The sequence below is a fragment of the Choloepus didactylus genome, chromosome 5 (assembly GCF_015220235.1).
Source record: "Choloepus didactylus isolate mChoDid1 chromosome 5, mChoDid1.pri, whole genome shotgun sequence".
Lineage (NCBI taxonomy): Eukaryota > Metazoa > Chordata > Mammalia > Pilosa > Megalonychidae > Choloepus > Choloepus didactylus.
In genome coordinates this window covers 56,031,409-56,056,980 of record NC_051311.1, presented here as the reverse complement: position 1 = coordinate 56,056,980, position 25,572 = coordinate 56,031,409, and the positions used below count along the sequence as shown (strand labels likewise).

The 25,572-nt window shown below is 43.0% G+C and overlaps 1 protein-coding gene across 1 annotated transcript; it reads left to right on the top strand.

Annotated features, from left to right (window-relative positions):
• The first annotated feature begins 285 nt into the window (after positions 1 to 285).
• STRA8 (stimulated by retinoic acid 8) lies at positions 286 to 25,363 on the top strand. The gene is made up of 8 exons (XM_037837558.1): positions 286 to 480; positions 4,205 to 4,280; positions 4,936 to 5,011; positions 10,872 to 10,892; positions 18,804 to 19,125; positions 20,647 to 20,720; positions 22,728 to 22,839; positions 25,256 to 25,363. Exons 1-8 carry the CDS (start codon positions 289 to 291, stop codon positions 25,328 to 25,330), a joined length of 948 nt encoding a protein of 315 aa, XP_037693486.1. The 5' UTR covers positions 286 to 288; the 3' UTR covers positions 25,331 to 25,363.
• The last annotated feature ends 209 nt before the right edge of the window (positions 25,364 to 25,572 follow it).

The following is a 25,572-nucleotide window of genomic DNA, read 5'->3' as shown; positions in this document are numbered from 1 at the left end:
GAGTATCTGTGATTTCCTGGAACCTCCTGGTGTAAGCAGCAGTAGCCCCCCCACCTGTAAGTCCAATATGGGTGGCTAGCGTTTTTAGGAGTGGACTTAAACAGATTTCATGTCATCTGTTATTTATTTTGTTATCTGTTAATTTGATTATATTTGTTGGTTTGGGACCTTTTATTTGGGGTGCATCCCTTTTCTGTCTGCTCCAATCAACCTTCTACTTTCTCTAATATTTTGTCTTTAAAATTTAGGGCAAAAAAAAAAGTGCATAATATTACGTTGCAGCTTATAATGGCAACCTCTGGAGAAGGCAGCAAACCCAGTGGCAGAGTGACACCGCGGTCCACAGTGCAGCTGCCGCAGCTGGAGCCCCAGGTGGCCCGCAGACGCCTGTCCCAGGCCCAGCATCGAGCCACCCTGGCCGGGCTTTTCAGCAACCTCAGGAAAACTGTTTATTCCCATTCCGATCTCACAGCCTCAAAGGTATGGGGACTCGAGTGAGGGGGAGGACAGGTTTCCACGCTTGTAGGGACTGTGGAGCCAGGTGAGGGCTGGGCCTGAAGCAGCCACCCCCAGCACTGAGGGCCGGGGCCTGGGTGTGCTCAGCGGTCAGCTGTGGACACCTCGTGGCACTGTGTCTGCTGCTGCACATGTGCAGAGTGTGAATGCGGGGCCTCACTTCCTGCTGTAGACAAGCGTGGCATCAAGGGGGAGAGAAGGGCCTGAGCAGAGGCCCGGCTTTCCAGTGAATTCTGTACCTACCCCTCTCGCAGGCAGCAGGGAGCCTGCAGGAGCTGCTCTAGGACCCAGCACCCCCCTGCTCCAACACACACACATACACACACACACACATGCACCACACTGACACCACACACACACAAACTGCACACATAGACACTGCACAGACACCACACACATACCACACGTACCCACCCATCCCTTGTTTCCTTTATTCAGTGTTATTGAGATATAGTCACATACCAGTCATCCACAGTGTACAGTCAGTTGTCACAGTATCATTATATAGTTGTGCATTCATCACCACAATCAATTTTTAAACATTTTCATTACTCCAAAAAAAAACAAGAAAGAAAAGAAAAATGAAAGTAAAAAAGAACACCCAAAATATCCCATCCCCCCAATCCACCCCAATTATTCATTTATTTTTTGTCCCCATTTTTCTACTCATTGGTCCATACACTGGATAAAGAGTATGAGCTGCAAGGTTTTCACAGTCACAGTCATACCATATAAGCTACATAGTTATACAGTCGTCTTCAAGAATCAAGGCTACTGGGTTGCTGTTCAACAGTTTCAGGTATTTCCTTCTAGCTATTCTAATACACTAAAAACTAAAAAGGGATATCTAAATAATGCATAAGAATAACTTCCAGAATGGCCTCTAGACTCCATTTGGAATCTCTCAGCCACTGAAACTTTATTTTGTTTCATTTCTCTTCCCCCTTCACCTCTTGGTTTTTGCTTGTGCACTGACCATGTCTTTCTTCCTGAGCAATGGGGCTCTCCAGGCGAGCTTTTACCTTTTCCTCATCTTAATTCTGCATGTCTCTCTGTTCAGCTTTTTTATTGCTAGTTAGCGCATCTGGCATAGCATGGGGGAAGGTTTGGGTGGTTTGGGGTGTTGGTGGGAATGGGGTGACTATTAATGGAGGAAGCATTATAGGATGCCAGAGTGGAGAGAGCGCCTAGAGCCTCTAGTTCCCCTACCCTCTTTTATCAGAGAACCACAGTCAAAAAGGAATTTGCCAGCCAGTCAGTGGCAGAGCCAAGAAAAGACCCCAGTTCCCTGCTCCAGACCTGGCACTCTTTTCATCTGCATGCCTCTTTTTACTGTCCTGTTGCTCTGTGACTAATCCCAGCCCCTGCGTTTTCCTTCCTGGGTCAGTCCTTTCAGCAGAGCACCCCTTTATGGAGAGGGACCATTTGCTGGGGCGTGAGCGTCATGCTTTCCGTTTATGGAGCTTGCACAGGATTCTCATCTGAGAGCAGACATGCAGAAGAGCTACTCAGCAGGCACAGGGTCAGGGCCTTTGTCCCAAGCACCCTTGTGCCAGGCTCCAAGTGGGGCCTCTTGTTGTGTTTAGCTGGAGAAGTCCTACCTGCTCACTTACAGAAGGGCCTGGTGGCAGGGGGGCTGGATTGGGAGGGAGGGAGGGACGGAAGGGCTGTTCTTCCAGTCTCTACAGAGCCAAGCTCAGAGGTTCAGGACCCAGGGGGAGGACCCAGGGGGAGAACCCACTTCTGGGCCTCATGGCAAAGATCCCCTGCAGCATAGCTACACTGAGTGTCTACTGGATGAAGAGGTATATATGCTGCATCCTTCCAGGGGTGCATATGAACCCAACATACACAGACTGGCAGCACAGTCAAAGAAATAACAGATGTCCGGGGCCTTGTAGTAGCAGTGGCAGTAAATCCAAAGGAAAACCATTTGCACCCCCTAAACTTTGAGAGCATGACTCTTAACCAGCCTTGGTCAGTGTGAAGCAACTTGCTCAGCAAGTAATAACAGGAATAAAGTAGCATTATCTACATTATCAGTTAACACATCTATTAAATAGGATAAAGTATTGACTTCCTCATAGGCTGTTGTGGGGTTTAAACAAGATACTAATGAAAAGACATAGCATTACCCTAAGTGTTTAAAAATGTTAGTATTTTTTCCCAGTGTAATGCCTCATTTGTTCCCCACAATACTGTCAATATCATCCTCATCTTACAGAGGAAGAAACAGAGGTTCAGAACAGTTAAGTTACTTGCCTTGAATGGCCCAGGAAATTGTCTAGAACCAGGTTTCTGATTCTGTATTCTCCTCTCTTTCTCTATCCTGTTTGAGGGACAACTCTGAATTTGGCATTTGTAATTTCCTTGAAGAAAGGATTTGTTCTACAGAGTAATGGTGTAGCTAGGTCCTAAGAAAGGCAGCCTGCCAGGAACATTCTAGAAACAGAATTTTCAATCAGTGGCCCCTGGCTTCCCTGGCTTTGCGTGTTTTGCTCAAGTCTGATGGAGTAGGACTGAGAAGTGAGTGCGTCCTGCCGAGCCAGCAGGGGAGCCGCACTGTGGCCAGAGATGCTAGAGGATTCCGCTCCTCACCTCTGACGGAGAAAGAGTTGGAGAAGTTGGCTCCCCTAACTATACAGCGCCCTCTCCTCCTGCCCAACCCCCCCCCCACACACACACACACACACTGACGAGGCCTGGGTTTCCCACCCCGTTTTTCACCTGAGCAGTTGGCTCTGCCCTTGAGATTCTAGGCACATTTCAGCTTGGCTAGGTCTGCTCACAGTCCCTCCAGTCGGAATAAAGCCAACAAATCCCGCGTTCCTCTGCATTCCCACAGTACTTTGCTTCTACCCATTTTTAGCACTCACTTAATTCTGTCTTGTGTTAAGAGTAGTTGTTTCTATGCTTGTCTTCCCTGTTAGGATATTAGCACCTAGAAAGCAGGGACTGCCTTATTTATTCTGTATCCCCAGAGCACACAGCTCTGCCCCCTTATGTGATGAATGGATGTAGCTGGTCAGCATAACAAACAGTATTTAGCATTCCTCTTTTTTCAATAATCTTGCAGTTACCATTGTGACTTTAATAATGGGAAGGAAGGAAGGAAAGAAGGGAGGGAGGGAGGGGAGAAAAAGGAAATGTTTGTAATTCTAGTTTGCAGGACAGGAACTTCAGAGTTCAAGTTGGCAGAGCATTTGATAAGTGTTTAGATCATCTGGAGTGTATACATTTAGCAAATGAAAAATATTGTTAGGAAACTACATTTGATATCAACCAGCCAGTTACATGATGTTACAAGTGGACAGAAGTTTCGTTCTGTACCTCTTTGCGAGCTTGGGATTTATAGTCATCACGCTGTGCCTCTTCAGTCACTGTTTATTCCACCACCTTCAAGTAGTGTATGCAGTTGTTTACCTTTTTTTTTCACTAGTAGTTTGCTGAAAGCAGCATAATTATTTCCAAATCTTTGGTATTTCGACGACAATCCGTTTCTAGGATAAAAATTAAACTTCAAGCTTTCTGTGCATCAAAACAAACTTCTTGTCATTTTTACTGACAACGTGAAGGGCTGTGACTTTGCATCAGAGGGAGCGTGGCCTCAGACTGGGGAAAGCTTCCTGGGTCCACACAATCAGCCTCTGTGGTGAAAGGCTGGCTTCAACACTGTCTCTCTCTTCAGTGGCAGGTTTTGAATAAGGCGAAGAATCATATTCAGGAGCTGGAGCAAACATTGGACAATTTGCTGAAGCTGAAAGGTAGTAGTAGATCCCTACCTGTCACCCCTATCTCCCTCCCAGGGGAGAGCTGGCTCCATTTTTCTATTGAAAACAGGAGAGATCAAGTTAAACTGAGACAAAAAATATTTGTTGAGCACCCACCATGTGCCAGGCACCCTGCTTGGGGCTAGGGATTCTATTGTATTCATCCCACCCCACACCTCCACCCTCAGTCCTCAGGGGAGCTGCGGTCTGATAGAACAGACAGAAGTCATGAGGCCGCTAGAGTGTGATGAGTTCCTCATTGAGTGCTGTGGAAGGGCACCGAAAAGGCCAAGAAAGGCTTCCTGGAGCAGGTAGACTGGTGCTTGTCAGACTCAAAAGCAAAGAGCTTGGCATTATTCCTTGGCATTCGGGTTGCGAGAGACAGCTCGATGGGAATTGGGGTTGAGAAAGCTAGTGGAAGGTGATCTCTGAAAGGGATACTTTCAGTGTCTGGATTTCTGAATTATTGCCAGTTCAAGTGCTCTCAAGAGCTCTCCCCTCATATCTAGAAGGAGAGATGGACACTTAGCTTTTGACTCCCTAGTACTAAACCTGGGAGGTTTCAGGGGCCAAGAGAAAGAAAGGGTCGAGAGATTCAGCAAAGGCCTGACTTTTCCCTTTATGACTCTTGTCTTCAACCCCCCAATAGAATCCTTCAACCTGGAGGATGGGAATGCAAGCAGCTTAGAGGAGGTCAAGGAAGAATATGCCATTATGTACTCCAGGTAAGACCCAGCAGGCACCAGGAGCAGAGGAACCTGCTCTTCCTTTACGGACAGCCGTGGTCAATAGAGCATCGCAATTCAACTTGCCTCTCCAGAATGCAGAACACAGAGTTGCTGCTCACCTAATTCATTTTTATGTTATTCTAATAACATTGGATTGTTCCAACTAAAAAAAAATACTTTTTATAAAAAATACAGAAAAACCCAAAACAGAAAATATTGTCTCACCTCTCAAAGAAAATCAATGCTAATTTTGAAGAATATCCTTCTACTTTTTTTGTTTTGCCTGTTTTATAGAACAAGGTCACAGTGTTTGCATTGTAGTATAGCTTTTTCTGGAAAAAAAAAAAAAATCCAAAACACTCAACTAATGGTTTTGTTGAAGGATACCAATGGAGATAAGGAAAAGTCAAATCTCAGCCTACTTTCCAAGCCTCATAGGAACCCAAGAAAAGTCAACTTAGACCTCAGAGAGGAAAAGGAATCATGGTACACACTGGCATCCCAGGTGCTGAAAGAGCATCGTTTATAATGTCATATTCAAATTTTTAAAGAGAGACTCCGATTTGAGAAATGGTTTGGTTTTTTTTTTTGTACTTTTATTTTTTATATTTAATTCTTACTACATTGGGCTTTTTTATGTATTTGTGGATGTGTTATTTCTGTGCTCCCAAAGGATAATCTGTCCATCTGCATCTCATCTTCATCCTGTGGAGCTGCTTGCAAAGCTGCCTGGACTTTAGGGTCAGTGACCTGGCCCTCGGCATTTCTGGTGGTCCCTGGGTATGTCCAGCTCTAACAAGCACGGTGTTTTCTGCCTGCAGAGACACAGCTATGACCACCTAGCTTGGCCCCCGATGTGACACAGAGAGTACAAGCAATCTTTACCCTCTCCAAGAATGGGACCGCAAACCACTTGGTATTCAGAGCCTGCCTAGAAGCCTGCTGAGAAGAAGTGATACAGTGTCATAATGATTTTGGTGGGATTTCTGATGATTTTTATTTTCTGCTCTGTGCTTTTCTATATTTTCTAAGTTTTTTACAATGAACTATATTATATCTTAAGGGGAATAATCAGGGTGGGGGGTGACAAATTATTAAAAACTAAGTTAAATTCACATTGCAGACAATGTGAAAATACAGAAAAGCATACAGAAGAAAATAATCACCATAATCCTACTCTATGCGGCTGTGATCACTATTTTGGTTACAGAGGGGCAGATGCAAGTATGAAGTGTGTATGTGGAGAATGTACATGGAAGTGTGCTTGTAGCTACATTTTAAAAATTAAACTGAGACCTTGCCTCACAATTGGCCTTGAAGGTGGGCTCTCAGAGAGTCTACATTTACTTTTTTCCAAATGGTTAGCCAGCTGTCTCAACCCCATTTCTTATATAAGCCATCCTTTCCTTGCAGGTTTAAAATACAAACTTTATCTTATACTAAAATCTTATTGATACTTGTATCACCTTTCAGGTTTTCCATCCTGTTTCATTGATATTCTATCTCTTCCTATGCTGGTACTACACTATTTTAATTATTACAGGATTATTATAAATCCTAGTGAAAAACTGTCCCTAGTTATTATTGTATTATAATAAATTTAGTCACTCTTAAGTGGGCATTCTTCCCGATGAACTCTGAAATTATTTTGCCATGTTTAAAAAATCATTTTTAGATTGTAAATATATTAAACTTATTATTTGAGAGAAATTTGGTATCTTTTTTTTATGTTTTTAAATGTTTTCACACAATAATGTGCTCATTACTTCACTTATTCTTTTCTGTATTTATATACCTATAGATTTTACCATATATATTCTAAATATTTTTGATAAACCTTTTATTGTTACGGAAATTATTTTTTTCTAATTTTACTTTCTAAGTGGTTTTATTTATATATAAGAAATGTATTGATTTTATATAGCTATTTTGTCACTGACTCTTAAAGAACTCCATTATTTCTGATGTTTTCCAGTTAATATTCTTGGTACTTTTTCTTGTCTTATTGCATTGGCTGGAACATCAAGAACAGCATTAAAAGATGCCATCTTTGGTATATTTCTGACTTTAATGGGAACCTTCTGGTACCTCACCTTTACGAAGATGTTAGGGGAGGCGGGGCAAGATGGCGGACTGGTGAGCTGTACGTTTTAGTTACTCCTCCAGGAAAGTAGGTAGAAAGCCAGGAACTGTGTGGACTGGACACCACAGAGCAATCTGACTTTGGGCATACTTCATACAACACTCATGAAAATGTGGAACTGCTGAGATCAGCGAAATCTGTAAGTTTTTGTCGCCAGGGGACCCGCGCCCCTCCCTGCCAGGCTCAGTCCCATGGGAGGAGGGGCTGTCAGCTCCGGGAAGGAGAAGGGAGAACTGCAGTGGCAGCCCTTATCAGAAACTCATTCTACTGATCCAAACTCCAACCACAGATAGACTGAGACCAGACAACAGAGAATCTGAGAGCAGCCAGCCCAGCAGAGAGGAGACAGACATAGAAAAAAACAGCACGAAAAACTCCAAAATGAAAGTGGAGGATTTTTGGAGTTCTGGTGAACATACAAAGGGGAAGGGCAGAGCTCAGGCCCTCAGGCTCATATGCAAATCCTGAAGAAAAGCTTATCTCTCTGCCCTGTGGACCTTTCCTTAATGGCCCTAATTGCTTTGTCTCTTAGCATTTCAATAACCCATTAGATCTCTGAGGAGGGCCCCCCCTTTTTTTTTTTCTTTTCTTTTTTTTTTTTTTTAATCCTTTTTTCTTTTTCTAAAACAATTACTCTAAGAAGCCCAATACAGAAAGCTTCAAAGACTTGCAATTTGAGCAGGTCAAGACAAGAGCAGAACTAAGAGAGCTTTGAGACAAAAGGCTATAATCCAGTGGCTGAGAAAATTCACTAAACACCACAACTTCCCAAGAAAAGGGGGGTGTCTGTTCACAGCCATCATCCTGGTGGACAGGAAACACTCCTGCCCATCGCCAGCCCCATAGCCCAGAGCTGCCCCACACAACCCAGTGTGACGGAAGTGCTTCAAATAACAGGCACACTACACAAAACTGGGTGTGGACATTAGCCTTCCCTGCAACCTCAGCTGATTGTCCCAGAGCTGGGAAGGTGGAGCAGTGTGAATTAACAAAGCCCCATTCAGCCATCATTTCAGCAGACTGGGAGCCTCCCTACACAGCCCAGGAGCCCAGAACCGCCCTGGGGGGACGGCACTCACCTGTGACATAGCACAGTCATCCCTCAACAGAGGGCCAGGGGGTGCACGGCCTGGAAGAGGGACCCACTTGCAAGTCTCAGGAGCCATAGGCCAATACCAAGGACTTCTGGGTCAGTGGCAGAGACAAACTGTGGCAGGACTGAACTGAAGGATTAGACTATTGCAGCAGCTTTAAAACTCCAGGATCACCAGGGACATTTGATTGTTAGAGCCACCCCCCCCTCCCTGACTGCCCAGAAACACGCCCCATATACAGGGCGGGCAACACAAACTACACACACAAGCTTCGTACACCAATTGGACACCACAAGACTCACTCCCCCACTCACCACAAAGGCACAGCAGGGGAGAACTGGCTTGTGGAGAACAGGTGGCTAGTGGATGCCACCTGCTGGGTTAGTTAGAGAAAGTATACTCCATGAAGCTGTAGATCTGATAAATTAGAGATAAGGACTTCAATTGGTCTACAAATCCTAAAAGAACCCTATCAAGTTCAGCAAATGCCAAGAGGCCAAAAACAACAGAAAATTATAAAGCATATGAAAAAACCAGACGATATGGATAACGCAAGCCCAAGCACCCAAATCAAAAGATCAGAAGAGACACAGCACCTAGAGCAGCTACTCAAAGAACTAAAGATGAACAATGAGACCATAGTACAGAATACAAAGGATATCAAGAAGACCCTACAAGAGCATAAAGAAGACATTGCAAGACTAAATAAAAAAATGGATGATCTTATGGAAATTAAAGAAACTGTTGACCAAATTAAAAAGATTCTGGACGCTCATAGTACAAGACTAGAGGAAGTTGAACAACGAATCAGTGACCTGGAAGATGACAGAATGGAAAATGAAAGCATAAAAGAAAGAATTGGGAAAAAGATTGAAAAAATCGAAACGGACCTCAGGGATATGATAGATAATATGAAACGTCCGAATATAAGACTCATTGGTGTTCCAGAAGGGGAAGAAAAAGGTAAAGGTCTAGGAAGAGTATTCAAAGAAATTGTTGGGGAAAACTTCCCAAATCTTCTAAACAACATAAATACACAAATCATAAATGCCCAGCGAACTCCAAATAGAATAAATCCAAATAAACCCATTCCGAGACATATTCTGATCACACTGTCAAACACGGAAGAGAAGGAGCAAGTACTGAAAGCAGCAAGAGAAAAGCAATTCACCACATACAAAGGAAACAGCATAAGACTAAGTAGTGACTACTCAGCAGCCACCATGGAGGCGAGAAGGCAGTGGCATGATATATTTAAAATTCTGAGTGAGAAAAATTTCCAACCAAGAATACTTTATCCAGCAAAGCTCTCCTTCAAATTTGAGGGAGAGCTTAAATTTTTCACAGACAAACAAATGCTGAGAGAATTTGCAAACAAGAGACCTGCCCTACTAGAGATACTAAAAGGAGCCCTACAGACAGAGAAACAAAGAAAGGACAGAGAGACTTGGAGAAAGGTTCAGTACTAAAGAGATTCGGTATGGGTACAATAAAGGATATTAATAGAGAGAGGGGGAAATATATATGACAAACATAAACCAAAGGATAAGATGGCTGATTCAAGAAACGCTTTCCCGGTTATAACGTTGAATGTAAATGGATTAAACTCCCCAATTAAAAGATATAGATTCACAGAATGGATCAAAAAAAAATGAACCATCAACATGTTGCATACAAGAGACTCATCTTAGACATGGGGACACAAAGAAATTGAAAGTGAAAGGATGGAAAAAAATATTTCATGCAAGCTACAGCCAAAAGAAAGCAGGTGTAGCAATATTAATCTCAGATAAAATAGACTTTAAATGCAGGGATGTTTTGAGAGACAAAGAAGGCCACTACATACTAATAAAAGGGGCAATTCAACAAGAAGAAATAACAATCATAAATGTCTATGCACCCAATCAAGGTGCCACAAAATACATGAGAGAAACACTGGCAAAACTAAAGGAAGCAATTGATGTTTCCACAATAATTGTGGGAGACTTCAACACATCACTCTCTCCTATAGATAGATCAACCAGACAGAGGACCAATAAGGAAATTGAAAACCTAAACAATCTGATAAATGAATTAGATTTAACAGACATATACAGAACATTACATCCCAAATCACCAGGATACACATACTTTTCTAGTGCTCACGGAACTTTCTCCAGAATAGATCATATGCTGGGACATAAAACAAGCCTCAGTAAATTTAAAAAGATTGAAATTATTCAAAGCACATTCTCTGACCACCATGGAATACAATTAGAAGTCAATAACCATCAGAGACTTAGAAAATTCACAAATACCTGGAGGTTAAACAACACACTCCTAAACAATCAGTGGGTTAAAGAAGAAATAGCAAGAGAAATTGCTAAATATGTAGAGACAAATGAAAATGAGAACACAACATACCAAAACCTATGGGATGCAGCAAAAGCAGTGCTGAGGGGGAAATTTATAGCACTAAATGCATACATTAAAAAGGAAGAAAGAGCCAAAATCAAAGAACTAATGGATCAACTGAAGAAGCTAGAAAATGAACAGCAAACCAATCCTAAACCAAGTATAAGAAAAGAAATAATAAAGATTAAAGCAGAAATAAATGACGTAGAGAACAAAAAAACAATAGAGAGGATAACTATCACCAAAAGTTGGTTCTTTGAGAAGATCAACAAGATTGACAAGCCCCTAGCTAGACTGACAAAATCAAAAAGAGAGAAGACCCATATAAACAAAATAATGAATGAAAAAGGTGACATAACTGCAGATCCTGAAGAAATTAAAAAAATTATAAGAGGATACTATGAACAACTGTATGGCAACAAACTGGATAATGTAGAGGAAATGGACAATTTCCTGGAAACATATGAACAAACTAGACTGACCAGAGAAGAAGTAGAAGACCTCAATCAACTCATCACAAGCAAAGAGATCCAATCAGTCATCAAAAATCTTCCCACAAATAAATGCCCAGGGCCGGATGGCTTCACAGGGGAATTCTACCAAACTTTCCAGAAAGAACTGACACCAGTCTTACTCAAACTCTTTCAAAACATTGAAGAAAATGGAACACTACCTAACTCATTTTATGAAGCTAACATCAATCTAATACCAAAACCAGGCAAAGATGCTACAAAAAAGGAAAACTACTGGCCAATCTCCCTAATGAATATAGATGCAAAAATCCTCAACAAAATACTTGCAAATCGAATCCAAAGACACATTAAAAAATCATACACCATAACCAGGTGGGGTTCATTCCAGGCATGCAAGGATGGTTCAGCATAAGAAAATCAATCAATGTATTACAACACATTAACAATTCGAAAGGGAAAAATCAAATGATCATCTCAATAGATGCTGAAAAAGCATTCGACAAAATCCAACATCCGTTTTTGATAAAAACACTTCAAACGGTAGGAATTGAAGGAAACTTCCTCAATATGATAAAGAGCATATATGAAAAACCCACAGCCTGCATAGTACTCAATGGTGAGAGACTGAAAGCCTTCCCTCTAAGATCAGGAACAAGACAAGGATGCCCGCTGTCACCACTGTTATTCAGCATTGTACTAGAAGTGCTAGCCAGGGCAATCCGGCAAGACAAAGAAATAAAAGGCATCCAAATTGGAAAAGAAGAAGTAAAACTGTCATTGTTTGCAGATGATATGATCTTATATCTGGAAAACCCTGAGAAATCGACGATACAGCTACTAGAGCTAATAAACAAATTTAGCAAAGTAGCGGGATACAAGGTTAATGCACATAAATCAATAATGTTTCTATATGCTAGAAATGAACAAACTGAAGAGACACTCAAGAAAAAGATACCGTTTTCAATAGCAACTAAAAAAATCAAGTACCTAGGAATAAACTTAACCAAAGATGTAAAAGACCTATACAAAGAAAACTACATAACTCTACTAAAAGAAATAGAAGGGGACCTTAAAAGATGGAAAAATATTCCATGTTCATGGATAGGAAGGCTAAATGTCATTAAGATGTCAATTCTACCCAAACTCATCTACAGATTCAATGCAATCCCAATCAAAATTCCAACAATCTACTTTGCAGACTTGGAAAAGCTAGTTATCAAATTTATTTGGAAAGGGAAGATGCCTCAAATTGCTAAAGACACTCTAAAAAAGAAAAATGAAGTGGGAGGACTTACACTCCCTGACTTTGAAGCTTATTATAAAGCCACAGTTGCCAAAACAGCATGGTACTGGCACAAAGATAGACATATAGATCAATGGAATCGAATTGAGAATTCAGAGATAGAGCCTCAGATCTATGGCCAACTGATCTTTGATAAGGCCCCCAAAGTCACTGAACTGAGTCATAATGGTCTATTCAACAAATGGGGCTGGGAGAGTTGGATATCCATATCCAAAAGAATGAAAGAGGACCCCTACCTCACACCCTACACAAAAATTAACTCAAAATGGACCAAAGATCTCAATATAAAAGAAAGTACCATAAAACTCCTAGAAGATAATGTAGGGAAACATCTTCAAGACCTTGTATTAGGCGGCCACTTCCTAGACTTTACACCCAAAGCACAAGCAACAAAAGAAAAAATAGATAAATGGGAACTCCTCAAGCTTAGAAGTTTCTGCACCTCAAAGGAATTTCTCAAAAAGGTAAAGAGGCAGCCAACTCAATGGGAAAAAATTTTTGGAAACCATGTATCTGACAAAAGACTGATATCTTGCATATATAAAGAAATCCTACAACTCAATGACAATAGTACAGACAGCCCAATTATAAAATGGGCAAAAGATATGAAAAGACAGTTCTCTGAAGAGGAAATACAAATGGCCAAGAAACACATGAAAAAATGTTCAGCTTCACTAGCTATTAGAGAGATGCAAATTAAGACCACAGTGAGATACCATCTAACACCTATTAGAGTGGCTGCCATTAAACAAACAGGAAACTACAAATGCTTGAGGGGATGTGGAGAAATTGGAACTCTTATTCATTGTTGGTGGGACTGTATAATGGTTCAGCCACTCTGGAAGTCAGTCTGGCACTTCCTTAGAAAACTAGAAATAGAGTTACCATTCGATCCAGCGATTGCGCTTCTCGGTATATACCCGGAAGATCGGAAAGCAGTGACACGAACAGATATCTGCACGCCAATGTTCATAGCAGCATAATTCACAATTGCCAAGAGATGGAAACAACCCAAATGTCCTTCAACAGATGAGTGGATAAATAAAATGTGGTATATACACATGATGGAATACTACGCGGCAGTAAGAAAGAACGATCTCGTGAAACATATGACAACATGGATGAACCTTGAAGACATAATGCTGAGCGAAATAAGCCAGGCACAGAAAGAGAAATATTATATGCTACCACTAATGTGAACTTTGAAAAATGTAAAACGAATGGTTTATAATGTCGAATGTAGGGGAACTAGCAATAGAGAGCAATTAAGGAAGGGGGAACAGTAATCCAAGAAGAACAGATATGCTATTTAACGTTCTGGGGATGCCCGGGAATGACTATGGTCTGTTAATTTCTGATGGATATAGTAGGAGCAAGTTCACAGAAATGTTGCTATATTATGTAACTTTCTTGGGGTAAAGTAGGAACAGGTTGGAAGTAAAGCAGTTGTCTTAGGTTAGTTGTCTTTTTCTTACTCCCTTGTTACGGTCTCTTTGAAATGTTCTTTTATTGTATGTTTTTCTTTTTTTTTTTTTTAATTTTTTTTTTCCATACAGTTGATTTAAAAAGGAAGGAAAGGTTAAAAAAAAAAAAAGGAAAAAACAAGGAAAAAAATATGTAGTGCCCCCTTGAGGAGCCTGTGGAGAATGCAGGGGTATTGGCCTACCCCACCTCAATGGTTGATAACATGACCACAGACATAGGGAACTGGTAGTTTGATGGGTTGAGCCCTCTACCGTAGGTTTTACCCTTGGGAAGACGGTTGCTGCAAAGGAGAGGCTAGGCCTCCCTATAATTGTGCCTAAGAGCCTCCTCCCGAATGCCTCTCTGTTGCTCAGATGTGGCCCTCTCTCTCTAGCTAAGCCAACTTGAAAGGTGAAATCACTGCCCTCCCCCCTACGTGGGATCAGGCACCCAGGGGAGTTAATCTCCCTGGCAACGTGGACTATGACTCCCGGAGAGGAATGTAGAGCTGGCATCGTGGGACGGAGAACATCTTCTTGACCAAAAGGGGGATGTGAAAGGAAATGAAATAAGCTTCAGTAGCAGAGAGATTCCAAAAGGAGCTGAGAGGTCACTCTGGTGGGCACTCTTACACACAATTTAGACAACCCTCTTTAGGTTCTAAAGAATTGGGGTAGCTGGTGGGTACCTGAAACTATCAAACTACAACCCAGAACCCATGAATCTCGAAGACAATTGTATAAAAATGTAGCTTATGAGGGATGACAATGGGATTGGGAAAACCATAAGGACCACACTCCACTTTGTCTAGTTTATGGATGGATGAGTAGAAAAATAGGGGAAGGAAACAAACAAACAAACATACAAAGGTACCCAGTGTTCTTTTTTACTTCAATTGCTCTTTTTCACTTTAATTATTATTCTTATTATTTTTGTGTGTGTGCTAATGAAGGTGTCAGGGATTGATTTAGGTGATGAATGTACAACTATGTAATGGTACTGTGAACAATCAAATGTACGATTTGTTTTGTATGACTGCGTGGTATGTGAATATATCTCAATAAAATGAAGATTTAAAAAAAATTAAAAAAAATAATAATAAATAGATAATGACAATTAAATGCCAAGGTGATCCTGGATGGGATCTGAGGATGGAGGAGAGGAGGCTCAAAGGGACACAGTTGGGACATAAGAAAAAAATTAAATGTAGAATGTAAGCTTTGTATCAATGTTGAATTTCTTGAACTTCTTAGCTGCGCTTAATGGGATTGCATAAATGAATGTTCTCGTTCATGGGAAATGTATACGTGAATTATATTGTTTGTTCAAGGATGTGTGCAGCTAGCTCTCATATGTTCAGAAGACAGAGCAATAGATGATGGATGATATATAGGGAGGGAAAGAAAGAAATGGTAGAATGACAGGATGTTAAAGTTGGTGGATCTGGGGTGTTGGTGGAGGGTGGTTGGGGTATGCTGGAGTTTTGTGTATGGGGTTTGTATTGTTTTTGCAAGTGTTCCTGTAAGTTTGAATTTATTTCAAAATAAAATTCAACAACAACAACAAAAAAAAAAAAAAAAAAAGAAGATGTTAGCTGCTGGTCAACTTGGGTCATGTGTATAGTCTGTTAAAATATTGCTGGATTTACTTTGCTACTGTGCTGATTCTTAGCCTTGGCTACTCATTAGAAACATCAGGGATTCTTTAAAACAATCAGGTATTCAGATATGACTTTAGACTTCCAAAAACAGAAGAGAGAGTCTGAGATAGAAGCCAGCATCTGTATTTTTTTAAGCCCTAGTGGTAAATAAGTGTGGGTAGGTTTGAATATCTACTACACTATTGTTATATTTATAATTTTCATACAAATATTCATAAGTGAGATTACACCACAGTAGTTATTTTTGTGTGTATGTATCATGCTAGACAACTTTTGTACTTGGATTTTGCTGGCCTTGAAGAGTGAATTGGGGCACTTTCCTTTTTACTTTCTTTGAACAGTTTAAATAGCTTTGGAAATTTCTAATTCTCTGGGGTTTAAACTCTGGCTTACTCCTTAGCTCCTTTTTAAAAAGTAGTTTTGACAATTTTTCAGTTTTTTTCCTAGTGCTCTTGGTCTATTCAAGTTTTCTACTCCTTGAGTCATATTTGGGAAGTTACATGGTCAGAAGTCAAACAGTATCAAGAATGCACTTACTGATCCAGTTTCTGGTTGGTACTGACTGTGTATTTTTTGGTGGGAATGTGGTAGATGGAAGAGAAGACATTGTTGCTTAGTGTCTGCCTTCTTTTATCTCAAAACTTCTAGGAAGTGGAAATTTTTTAGTTCAGGAGGACAGGGTAGGTTTTGTATTGATTAATTTTCAATTCTGCTCTAGCTGCCCTGTAGTTTGTGGCAATTCCTCCCAGATACTGGTTTTAGTTTTCAAACTTTTTTATCAGTGTTGATCAGACAGATTAAAAAATGGAACTCAGGTTCTAATTAATTATATTTTATAATTATTGTGTTTATATTTTTATTAACTAATTTTTAATTAATTAAGCTGTGAATGAGTGTAAGTGTCTTTTGTTTAAGGTCATTTGTATTTCCCTTCCTGGAAACTGTTCCCATTCTTTGCTCATTTTTCTGTTGGGTTTGTGGTCTTTTTCTTATTTAATTGGAGAAGTTCTTTGTACATAAGAAAAATGAGCTCTTTTTTCCATTATATAACTTGCAAAATTTTCCCCTTGGTTACTTCTCTTTTTTTAAACTTTGGTTTTGATTTGGGGCTTATTGTTTTGTTTTTTGGCATGCAGAAATGAAGTCTAACCTATCAAGCTGTTATGGCTTCTGAGTTTTCCCCACCCTGAGATTATTTTTTTTTAATTCTCCCATGTTTTCTTCTGCTGTACCTTGCTTTTTCAAACACTGTATCTTGGAAATTATTCCAAATCAGTTTGAAAAGATTTTGGAGACAAGTCCTGTATCACATATGATTTGCAAATATTTTCCAAATTATGCCATGTTATTTCATTCTCTTAAGAGCCTTTTGAAGAGCAAAAGCTTTGCATTTTAATGGAGTCCAATTTACCAATTTTTTCTTTTATGTATTATGCTTTTGGTTTAAATCCAAGTATTTCATGTTTTGGGTACTATTGTAAATAGAACTTTTTAAAATTTCAATTTCTGATTGTTCATTGCTAGGATATAGAAATATTTTTATTTCTGTATCCTAGCAATTAAATATTTATCTTATATTCTGCAATCTTGCAAAATTCACGTATTAGTTCTAGTCACATTTTTGTAGATTCTTTGGGATTTTCTGCATTGATGTTGTCTGCAAATAAAGACAGTTTTACTTCTTCCTTTCCAATTTTATGCCTTTTATTTCTTTTGCTTGCCTTATTGCACTGGCTAGAATCTCCAGTACAATGTGAATAGAAGTGGTCAGGGTGAACGTTCTTGCTTGTTTCTGATCTTAGGGGCAAAACATTCAGTCTTTCACCATTAAGTATGATATTAGCTGGAGGATTTTTGTAGATACCCTTTATCAGGTTGAGGAAGAACTCTTCTATTCCTAGTTTGCTAAGACTTTTTATCCTGAATGGACATTGAATTTTGTCAAGTGTCTTTCTGCATCTTTTGAGATGCTCATATGGTTTTATTTAGTCTATTGATGTGGTGAACAACACTGATTAATCTTCAAGTGCTGAATCAGCCACCCTGCATTCCTAGGATAAACCCCACTTGGTCATGATGTATTAACCTTGTATTTACATATACACATATTAATATATGCATACATAAGTTGTTTTATATGTGTGGTTAAATTAGGCTTCCTAAAATTGTGTTGCGAATGTTTGTGTCAGTGTTCATGAAGGATATTGGTCTGTAATTGTCTTGTTTTTGTTTCCTACCCCAGCTTGGCCTCAGATAGTGCTTGTTTGAAAGGCTTCTCCAGCCGGTGCCTGGCTGAGGCTATCAAGGAGGAAGATGAGGAAGAGGATGAAGAAGATCAGGAAGAGGGGGAGGAGGAAGACAAGAAACAAGTGGAACTCTTATACTCCCCAGGCACCTTGTCTCCAGACCTCCTGGAATTTGAACGGTGTGAACAGCCGGGTGGGGAGGCTCACACACCACATGGAGTCACACAGGGACGGGGGCTGGGGCTCCAGCTGGGGTGTGCCGCAGCCCTCGGGTCACTCTCAGGCCAGGCCCTCAATCGTGGAAGCTCCAGGATTTCCACCTAGGAGGGGCTTGATGTGGGGTTGGCAGAGGGACCAGAAAGACAGTCTTGAAACTACCTTTGCATAGCATGTACCCTGTTTTTCCCTTAGAGTGAGTGTTTTTTTTGGGGTGCTGATGCAGAAAGGGTTGATGAGGATGACGAGGGCTGAAGCACCCCACGACCCTACTCTCCTAAAGTCTGTTTTTGGCAGCATTACTGGTCTGGTATTAAGAAAGACCAACGGTTGGCTCAGACTTCCATTGCCACTGCCTCCCCCACTGACCCAAGATCCTGCTGCAGCCATGTCAGCCTCCAGAGACAGTGGCCCAACAGCAGGAGGCTCATTCCTCAGTTGAGCCTGATTTACAAGGCCCCAAATTAAAGCAGGAGTCATGCCATGCCTGCACATTCATGGGCTCAGAATTTTATGATCTATTCCAAAGCTGTGAGAGCTGAACCAGCCACATCTCTCATCTTTTCCTCTATAGGGCAGACAGCTTCATGGGGGCACTGGGAGGACTTGGGGAGGGACCCCAAAGCACAAGGCTGGTTTATTCATGGCCCCAGGATGGCATCTGCTCTCCAAGGGTCTGGAGCCTGCACCCCTGGTAAACCCCAGAGTTGGCCTGACCTCAGGCCAATCGGTCTCTGACTATGCCATGAGTGAAATCCTGAGGAGGTGGCTTCTGGGAGAGACCTTCGGCCACCAGCTGTGGGTCTGAGAGATGGTGCCATTTCTGTTCCAGATACCTTGAGTTTTACAAGCAGACAATGGACCTTCTGACAGGGAGTGGAATTGTCTCCTCACAGGAGGCGATGCTCCCCATCGTCTCTGCTGCTATTTCCCACTTGTGGCAAAACCTCTCTGAGGAGAGGAAAGCCAGTCTCCTGCTGGCCTGGTCCCAGCAATGCAGTGACCTCCCGGGACTCACAGAGGCCCATCCGGAGCCAGTCGACAGCGAGGGCAGCATGAAGGACAGTGGAATTGGCAGCCAAGGGGCCAGCTGCTCCCTTGTCTCCACCCCGGAGGAGGTAAGCAGACCCTGCCAGGGTGGGCAGAAATGATTTGGTGTCATTTGATTTGCTTGGGGTCATTCAGCAATCCAGACAAGATGCTGCTTGGATTCTGGCTCACGCCGTAGGTTTCTGGTCTTCTTGACATAATCTCCATGACCACTGAACAGCATTTCTTTTTCTTCCGTTCCCTGGCCTTTCCATGGGGATTATAGAAGAGAAGGCTTAGAAGGTGGTATCAGTTGGGATTCTTTTGGCTGCAAGTTACTAAATTAGTAAAACATGAAGAAATTTACTACGAAAATCAAGGAAGTTCCAGGAGGCACTTGGGCTCTTCTCTTCTCTCCACTCAGCTTCATCGCAAGGCTGGTTTCTCATCCTTCACACCTCTCCCCACCCCCGGCCATGGAAAGGCAGCTGGTGGTACTCAAGCCATCATTCTCCCTCCTTTACATCTGGTAAAAGAGAAATATTTCCTGTACCTCTTAAGAGTCAAAGAAAAACTTTTCCAGAAGCTTCCAACATGCCTCTCCTCCCTCTCATTGGCCAGAATTGGTCAGATTATCAGATTTCTGAGCCACTGACTGTCAGTGGAGGGAGGATTGCATTTGGACCACACAGGCTCAGGCCCAGTCCTCAAGAGCAGGTCAGTTCCTGCCCAAGGAGCACATGCTACCCCTCAGTGGAGAGGCAGGTGCTTTTTGGTGTTTAGGTAGTTGGACAGACGCGGACTGCAGAGCAGAGCTTCAGGTGCCAACAGCGGTAGCCCAGCCCTGAGATAGAAGCAGAGCCCGCAGCATCTCTTCCAGAATGAGCACAGCCTCACAGGGCCCCAGCTACCACACAGGCTGCTCCTGTCCTGGGTCCTCTAGCCCAGGGGCAGGAGGATTCTTAGCTTTCTGTGCCTGTCCTGGGCCCCTTAGGACATTTCACCTCCATGACCTGCATCTGATCAATGCCATCCCCTTGCCCTGGCTTTCCAGATGCCCCTTGGTGGCATCGTACTTTTGAGGAGATGATTCTGCTAGTCCGGAGAGCCTCCAACTGCATTCAACTCTGGGGGGTTCAGCCCTGGAACACCCCCACCCTCTGGGAGGCTTCCTGGATGTCAGGGCCAAGCCAGTAGATCACAGGGACGTCACCCAGTCCAGTCTGACCAGTTTACAGGCAAGGCCCCATGAGTGGTGGGACTTGCCCAAGGGGCCTAGTTCCTGTTTGGGGGTTGTATCTCTTTCATTGCACATATTTTCAGATCTCTCTGCCCCTTTGGTCACCTGTTTATAACAACCTTCCGTTATCTTTCCTGATGCTTCTCAGCTGAATCTCCCATGGAGTTTAGTAAAAATTCAGGTTCCTGGCTCCTACCCCAGAGCCACTGACTCAAAATCCCTAAGGGTGGGGCCTCAGACTCTGCATGCCCTCTTGGGATGAGGTGTTAGGGAGAGAAAGCTCTTCTACCCACCTCTCCCCTAGCAGCCTAGAGCAAGCGTCAAACTGTAAAATTATTTCTGAGACATGAAGTTCTGCCCTTTCTTTCAGGTCCTTTTTGAAGATGCCTTTGATGTGGCAAGTTTCCTGGACAAAAGTGAGGTCCCAAGTACGTCTAGCTCCAGGTGAGGTGGCTAAGATTCCTTAGAAGGGGGTGTGAGTTGACTTGTGTGAGCATGTGTGTATCAGCATGTGTGAGTGTGTGTATAAGTGTGAGAGTATGTGAATGTGTGAGTCTCTGTGAATGTGTGTATGAGTGTGTGTGTATGAGAGGGTGTGTAGGTGTGTGTGAGCATGTGTAAGTGACTGTATGAATGAATGTGTATGAGTGTTTTGTAAACACATAAGCAGGCATGTGCCCCTGCTGGGATGTTTGGGAGCCTCTCCCCTGCAACCCCCAGAGGGGTATGTAGTTCAGTGGAACTTCTTGGAGATACCCTTTTATCTGTGATTTGAAGTGCACTGGTCCTAGGATTGTGCCATTGCCCTGGGGATGACATTCTCTGGGGTTTCCTCAGAGTAGAAAACATTTTCATCCTGGCCCAGGGCTGGGACACAATAGGTTATCGGCAGATAACAGCTCAGTGTTGCGGAAACATCTGTTCCTTCTGCACTGTTCCCTGGGGTCAGCAGCCCGTTGGGAGGTTATAGCAGTCAGCCTGGTCCAAGAGGTGGGCAGGGGGATCTGGGGCACAGAGAACCTGGGCCAACATTGAAACAGGCTGTGCCCTGTGCTTAGGAGGGTCTGTGAACTGTGCACAGGGTGGGAAGCTGCTTCTCATGGAACTGATGGGAATTGATGTGGAAAGAAGGGAGGGTAGGATGGTTGACCCCATGAAGTGAGAAGACACAAAACAGAATCTGGGAAGATTTTAAAACAAGAAGCAGCTTGACTAAATCTGTACCGAAGGGGCCTTTTCACAAAGAGTTTAGGACTGAAGTTCCCTTCTACTTGGCTTGAAAAGCTGTGGTCTTATGACCTGAGGGACAGGCCCATCAGATACCTGTGCTTGGGTCATGGATGAAAAGAAGCCTGACAATTTAGCTTTTCTTCCTTGGAAGTGAGCGTGACATTCACATCCTCGTGAGTCCCAAGTCTTTGCCATGGTCCTGTCCTGGGAGCTGGGCCTACAGGTAGCCCTGTGAAGCCATCCATCCGCAGGTGTCCCTGGTACCCTGGCCGTCCTCAGGCACTGCACCAGGCTAATCAGGCTTTAGCATTTTGTCCTCTGCTCTGCCAGGTCCACCTAGATAGACCTGGGGAGAAGTGGAATTTACAGACCAGGGTTTTGTCTTCTCCTAAGCGTTTTTGCATGATGACACAAGTGCTTCTCAGCTGTGTATGGAATTTAATTTTGCCAGAACTGGCTCAGGGCAGACATTCCTAGTTCTAAGCTGGGCTGGGGCTCCAAAGACAACTTTGTGGAGAAGTTTCCAAAGGGAACTTGTGGAACAATTTTTTGAAGTCATTATCCTGCTGATGGAAAAAACAATCTATTACTGTTTTTCCACTTTCCCTAGAGAAAGCAGGGGTTGCTGCCAGAGGGTTCCTAGTTGGCTGTGGGACCTCATCGCAGAAGGAAGACTGGTCAAAACGCCATCCTAGCATGACACCACTGTTTTACTCTAGGTCTGCAGTCATATTGGGCTTCTCCCATGGTCCCAGGAAGTCGGTATGAAAGGAAGTCTATAAACAGGCCTCCCCTCTGCATCACGGCTTGTGATCTATGTTAGATTTACTGAGTGGGGACATCTGATTGGACTGAATGCAAAATGCCTGGCCGGCTCCCTGAGCTTTGCAGAGCACAGCCACAGGTGGAACCAAAAGTTGACTCTGAGGAGTAGAAGAATATCTTACTCCCTATGCCATGTTCCAGAGGCTACAGCTCAGACCTCTAAATTAGGGCCCAAGGGCCAATCTCACCATAGTCTCTTTTCCTGTGGGCTCCTGATGTGACATTTGAGCTGAAGCAATGCACTTTTCGAGAAGGACTCTGGGCTGATCAAGAATTTGCCTGGGTGCTTAGAATGCTTGGCTCACAATATGACTGAAATGTTTTTTGGGGGTACAAGCAGAGATAAAAGATTAATATTTTAAATACTTACTGTTTCTTCTTTCTCTCCGTTGTCAGTTCCTTGTTTGCCAGCTCCAACCCAGAAAATCCAGAGGAAAAGTTTCAGCTCTATATGCAGATTATTGATTTTTTTAAAGGCCTCTGCTGTGTTAACACCCAAGTAAAACAGGTAGGACAGAGCAGAGTTCAGTGTGGCCTCCTCCCCTGTCTTAGGATGGTGGAAAGGGCTCTCTGTGGGATCCCTAGATGCGACTTCCCCAGATGACAGCAACAGGGCCACTGGCCAGGGCATGTCATTTCATTCCCTCTGGTCTGCTTCTCTGGATGGTTGGCTTCAACCTAATGTGTTCTATGGAGTGGAATTCATCAAGAAAAACCTGAGAGAGGGAGAGGGATGCTCCCCAGGTCAAGTCTTGGGACTGGGAGTCCCTGGAAACAGGCACCAGACCCTGGGGAGGGGGTGGGGGTGTAGGAGGAGGGGACCTGGCTCTTAGTAGGCATCTGTAAATGTTGGATGAATCCCTGACACCTTTCCAAAAGGCTGAGCTGTCTCATCACCTTCTGGGACCTTGGGGTAGTATTTGCTGTCAGCTTTTGAAGGCTCTTCATTTCTGCTTCCAAAAATCTGGCTGCAGTTTATGAGTGGTGATGGGGTCTTGGTCACAAAGTCCGTTCCTCATGGCCGTCTTGGGAGAGGAGGGAGGTTTATGCTTCAGCCACTAAGGGGACAGGCCCTTTCAGATTTATAGCCATGGATTTGCTCCACTAATTTAGCAAAACCACAACTGTTTATTCCAAGTTAAGCATAATACTGGCAAATGTTTGTCTAAATAGAATTAGGACACCTTTTCAATAGGCTAATGAATAATTTGGCCCCTTTCCCATTAGTCCTTCATGCCACTTTGAGTCTCCGCTCAGAGTCCAGGGCCTTTCCCTGCTATTTGCCGTCCACCTCCTGCCAATTCTTGGGTGTCCCTTAGCCTCCATCCCCTCTTTCTCTAGGACACAGTTAAGTTGGTCCGTTTACAGAGGCTGTGAGAATGGATTGAGGGGACAATCTTTGCTTTCCCTACTTCCTTCCTCCACACATGGTGGAAAATAAAAAGCAAACAAGGATTAGAGTATCTGTAAAGCAGAGCGGCTCAAACTTGAGTATTTCCAAGAACCACCTGGGGAGCTTATAGAAACCCAGATTCCCAATGCCCCAACCCCCAAGATTCTCATTCAGTGTTGTGGGAATGGGGACCAGGAATCGGAGTTTTAACAAGCTGTCCAAACATCTCTCACAGCCTGTTCTGTCTGGCAAAACTGTAGCTTATAAAATGCCTCTGACACCCTTTTCAGGGACTTGGGAAAACAGAACGTTTTGAACAAGAGTCAAGCATTTTGGGTGACAGAGACATGAGTGTTTGGTTCCCTCCCAGGACGCCAGGGCACCTGACACCTGCTACACTCCATCTTTCTCTTTTCTCAGCTTTGCTGTTCTTCTCGCCCTGAGCAAGGGGTCCGTGTGATTTTCACAAACATTGCATGATCCCACCTCTCATCCTCTGGAGGCCTGTGCGTCCCACCCACTATCATTAGAGGAGAGCAAATGAGAAGTGTTTCTCAGAGCAGGAAAGGCTTTGCTGAGGTCGTGCCCCCATCTGGTTCTCACCCTTGGGATCAGGACCTCAATTTAATAGACGGTCGACTGGAGTTAGGCATACTGCAGAGCCCTCAGGGATCAACCCCTGAGCTGCAGGGCCAACAAGTTACAGGGGTCATTTTCTGCTGAAGTGGAGACAGGAAGAACAAAACCTCCAGAACCTAATTTTAGGGGAAGAGATAATAGGGAGTCCTAAGAGGTTGGCTGGGGTCATTTCAAAGGGGATGAGCATCTCTTGCTAAGACAAACCTAATGCTGCTCCTTAAAAACGCCTTCCTTTATTCGTATGATAATAAATGGCATAAAATTCAAAAGTTACCAAAAGATATACAATGAAATGTTAGTCTGTCTCCTACTGGTCTCCTGTGGCTGCTACCCCGTTCCCCTGGGGACCCAAACGCAACTGCTGTTACCAGTTTCTTATACATCTATCCGAAGATATTCTATAGATACTTAGGTATTCTTTCAAACGCAGATGGTATTTTGCTATACACATAGCTTTGCACCTTGCCCTTTTTAAAATAGTGTGTCACAAATACAGAGCTATTGCTTTCCTTTTTCTAAAAAGAGCTGTGAGAGCATTCCATCGTGAGGGAGTGCCATGGTGTAGTTCACCGTGTGCTATTGATGGGCATTTGGGTCAAGCTTGAAGATTTCCCCTGTGTCTCTTATGGGATCCTGGAAATTCCCAGGATAAGAAAGAAGCCAGTTCTGCTGTATCCAGGAAAAGTCTTACTAGGGGTCATAGAGAGTTGAATGAAATGGAAGTTGGGCCTTCCCCATGACAGCCCTAACTTCCTGGCCAGAAGCTGGAACTGAAGGTGCAGCTGAAAAGACCTGGTGTAGACCTGGGTGGGGGGAGCCAGGCTTTCTCATCTTGCCTGGAGCCTGATCCCTTAAATATAGCACTTTAAACTCCTCCCACCCTGTTTTGCAGGAACCAGCCCTTTCTGTGGACGATGAGATGATAATGTTGCGGTGCATGGAGACCTTTGATGATGAAGATTTGTAATGCAGAAGGACTGGGAAAGGAATTAATGTGGGAGGCAGTTTCTGAGTTTAAATGCTGACAGCTAAGGTCACACCTGTCTCAAACTTCTGGGACTTTTTTGAGTGGGCTGTCCCAGAAGCATGTTGATGTTTTTTGTTTCTGATTATTATAAAGTATTTAAGAAGTGTGGCCCCGTGCGTCGCTGTTTCAGGGTTGATTGGCAGAAGTGTGCTGTACGGTGCACACTGGGTCCCACTGTGTTC

Excerpts from the sequence above, each read along its gene's own strand:
- STRA8 (XM_037837558.1), top strand. The coding sequence starts at position 289 with ATGGCAACCTCTGGAGAAGGCAGCAAACCCAGTGGCAGAGTGACACCG. Across the intron at positions 19,126-20,646 it reads TTGTCTCCACCCCGGAGGAG|GTCCTTTTTGAAGATGCCTT; the intron begins GTAAGCAGACCC and ends CCTTTCTTTCAG. Across the intron at positions 22,840-25,255 it reads TTAACACCCAAGTAAAACAG|GAACCAGCCCTTTCTGTGGA; the intron begins GTAGGACAGAGC and ends CCTGTTTTGCAG.